This window comes from Nerophis lumbriciformis, linkage group LG17 (assembly GCF_033978685.3).
Source record: "Nerophis lumbriciformis linkage group LG17, RoL_Nlum_v2.1, whole genome shotgun sequence".
NCBI lineage: Eukaryota > Metazoa > Chordata > Actinopteri > Syngnathiformes > Syngnathidae > Nerophis > Nerophis lumbriciformis.
This window is the reverse complement of record NC_084564.2, coordinates 4,136,318-4,140,000: the sequence shown is the minus strand read 5'-3', so window position 1 is coordinate 4,140,000 and position 3,683 is coordinate 4,136,318. Positions and strand designations below refer to the sequence as shown.

The following is a 3,683-nucleotide window of genomic DNA, read 5'->3' as shown; positions in this document are numbered from 1 at the left end:
AAGTTTAATTTTTTTTGTAATATCGTAGGTAAAGTTGTAATCTCCCGAAGTCTGAGGTTGGCAAGTATGCCTAAAGAGGTATGCATTTTTCGGAGGTCTCAAGGTAACAAATACAAGAATGTGTGTGTGTGTGTGTAGTTGTTTGGGTGGATGCAAAGTGGAATAAAAAAAAAAGTCCTAAGTGTAATAAAGTCCAGCTGTCGCCTAAAATTAAACTTTCAGACGTTAACATCTCCCCCCAGCAGCAGCAGCAGCAGCAGAGGGGCTCCTTGGGGACCCCCACCCGCCCGCCTCCTGCTCGTCGCCCTCCTCGCCCTGCTGGCCTGCGTCCTCTGGTGCTCCACGGAGCCGTCGTGTCGCCGCGGCATCAGCCGGACGCAGCGCAACTTCCACCTGAGCTACGTCAACGGAGCCCCGCCCACTTGAGACGAAGGACTTTCAGCCAATTAGCGCGTGTAATAGGAAGTACAAAAATGGTCCAATGGAAGACATAAGCTAATAGTTAGCCAACTAGCTTACTTCAAGAACATTGATTTTGAGTTTGTTTTTTATAATTAGAAGATGTGTTTTGTAAAATGTTTTTTGTACGAAATATCGAATAAAATGTACAGTAAGATTGCTTTAAGTAGGCTGACCATATTGTGAAATCCCAAAAAGAATAGGTGAACATTTGCCAATGATACTCCAACTTGCTTTATAAATAATAGATTTATTTACATAAAGTATTTTTTCTCCTCTGTTGACAGCAGTGTTGGCGCTAGCAATTTTCAAAATGGGGTCCCAGGGACCCATCAAGTCATAAAAATGGGGTCCCACAGTAAATTTTTGGGGCCCCGACTTTTTTGTAAGCGTTTTGAAAAAAAATGATAAACGTATGCATTATCCTGTTATATCTCACATTCTATATTGTGTTCTGGAAAAAGGTCATAAACGTTCATTCATTAAAAGAAATAATAATAAAAGAACACAAATGTGGATACATATGTAAATGTATTCAGTTATAAACATTCATTCACTTTCTTCATGGATATAAACCTTACCACTGCTGGTAGTTTTTTCTATGTTTTTATTTAATAATTTGTAGGTGTATTTATTTCAGTATAAAAATGTAAAAAGTGTTTTGCTTGGGTCATGAAATGATAATGGTGTGCCAGGGTATACATACATTTTATATTTAACGCTTAAATCTCTGGAGTTTACATCAACTCATTTCAAAATGTTTTAGTTTTTTTATGTTTTTTGTTTGTTTTCCGCCTTTTTTTGTCAAACAAAACTATGTTTTTTATGGCAAACACACAAAATATGCAAAATCATCCACCAAAAATATTTTTCTTAGTGGAATATTTGATGTCAATCAATCAATCAATCTTTATTTATATAGCCCTAAATCACAAGTGTCTCAAAGGGCTGCACAAGCCACAACGACATCCTCGGTACAAAGCCCACATACGGGCAAGGAAAAACTCACCCCAGTGGGACGTCGATGTGAATGACTATGAGAAACCTTGGAGAGGACCGCATATGTGGGTAACCCCCCCCCTCTAGGGGAGACCGAAAGCAATGGATGTCGAGTGGGTCTGACATAATATTGTGAGAGTCCAGTCCATAGTGGATCCAACATAATAGTAAGAGTCCAGTCCATAGTGGGGCCAGCAGGACACCATCCCGAGCGGAGACGGGTCAGCAGCGTAGAGATGTTCCCAGCCGATGCACAGGCGAGCGGTCCACCCCGGGTCCCGACTCTGGACAGCCAGCACTTCATCCATGGCCACCGGACCTGTGCCCCCCACCCCCTCAAGGAAAAGGGGAGCAGAGGAGAAAAGAAAAGAAACGGCAGATCAACTGGTCCAACAGGGGGGCTATTTAAAGGCTAGAGTATACAAATGAGTTTTAAGATGGGACTTAAATGCTTCTACTGAGGTAGCATCTCTAATTGTTACCGGGAGGGCATTCCATAGTACTGGAGCCCGAATAGAAAACGCTCTATAGCCCGCAGACTTTTTTTGGGCTCTGGGAATCACTAATAAGCCGGAGTTCTTTGAACGCAGATTTCTTGCCGGGACATATGGTACAATACAATCGACAAGATAGGACGGAGCTAGACCGTGTAGTATTTTATACGTAAGTAGTAAAACCTTAAAGTCACTTCTTAAGTGCACAGGAAGCCAGTGCAGGTGAGCCAGTATAGGCGTAATATGATCAAACTTTCTTGTTCTTGTCAAAAGTCTAGCAGCCGCATTTTGTACCAACTGTAATTTTTTAATGCTAGACATAGGGAGACCCGAAAATAATACGTTACAGTAGTCGAGACGAGACGTAACGAACGCATGAATAATGATCTCAGCGTCGCTAGTGGATAAAATAGAACGAATTTTAGCGATATTACGGAGATGAAAGAAGGCCGTTTTAGTAACACTCTTAATGTGTGATTCAAACGAGAGAGTTGGGTCGAAGATAATACCCAGATTCTTTACTGATTCGCCTTGTGTAATTGTTTGGTTGTCAAATGTTAAGGTGGTATTATTAAATAAATGTCGGTGTTTAGCAGGACCGATAATCAGCATTTCCGTTTTCTTGGCGTTGAGTTGCAAGAAGTTAGCGGACATCCAATGTTTAATTTCATTAAGACACGCCTCCAGCTGACTACAATCCGGCGTGTTGGTCAGCTTTAGGGGCATGTAGAGTTGGGTGTCATCAGCATAGCAATGAAAGCTAACACCGTATTTGCGTATGATGTCGCCTAGCGGCAGCATGTAAATACTAAAGAGTGCAGGGCCAAGAACCGAACCCTGAGGAACTCCGCACGTTACCTTAACATAGTCAGAGGTCACATTATTATGGGAGACGCATTGCATCCTGTCAGTAAGATAAGAGTTAAACCACGACAAGGCTAAGTCTGACATACCAATACGTGTTTTGATACGCTCTAATAAAATATTATGATCGACGGTATCGAAAGCAGCGCTAAGATCAAGAAGCAGCAACATAGATGACGCATCAGAATCCATCGTCAGCAGTAGATCATTAGTCATTTTTGCGAGGGCTGTCTCCGTAGAGTGATTTGCCCTGAAACCGGATTGAAAAGGTTCACAGAGATTGTTAGACACTAAGTGTTCATTTAGCTGCTGTGCGACAATTTTTTCGAGGATTTTCGAAATAAAGGGAAGGTGGGACACCGGTCGGTAGTTTACCATGAGGTCAGGATCAAGGTTAGGTCTTTTGAGCAGAGGATGAATAACCGCTTTCTTGAATGCTAGGGGAACAGTGCCAGAGGAAAGTGATAAGTTTATAATATTTAGCACTGATGGACCTAATAATACAAAAAGCTCCTTGATAAGTTTCCCAGGAAGTGGGTCAAGTAAACATGTTGTTTGTTTTATCCCACTTACACGCTGTAATAGTTCCTCTAATGTTATTTCATCAAAAAGAGAGAGACTATTTTGTATTGCAGTATCCGTCGTAGATACAGTTGTATCTGTGTTCATAGAACCCAGTTGTAGCTGGGATGCGTTGTCTTTAATCTCCTTTCTAATGAGTTCAATTTTCTTATTAAAGAAATTCATAAAGTCATCTGCCGAGTGGGTGGAGCTATTGGGAGGAGTCCCTTGTTGGGTTAGCGATGCTACTGTACTAAACAAAAATTTTGGGTCGTTTTTGTTGAGGCGGATGAGATTTGAGTAATA

At 41.5% G+C, this 3,683-nt stretch overlaps 1 protein-coding gene across 1 annotated transcript in view; it reads left to right on the top strand.

Moving 5' to 3' along the window:
- The window catches only part of LOC133614376 (nesprin-2), a 47,608-nt gene extending 46,983 nt beyond the window's left edge, over nucleotides 1-625 (top strand). The window contains exon 12 of the mRNA XM_061972276.1: nucleotides 243-625. Coding sequence (XP_061828260.1) covers nucleotides 243-426 — 184 coding nt within the window. The 3' untranslated portion in view covers nucleotides 427-625. The remainder of the gene's footprint in view (nucleotides 1-242) is intronic.
- Nucleotides 626-3,683: the final 3,058 nt, after the last annotated feature.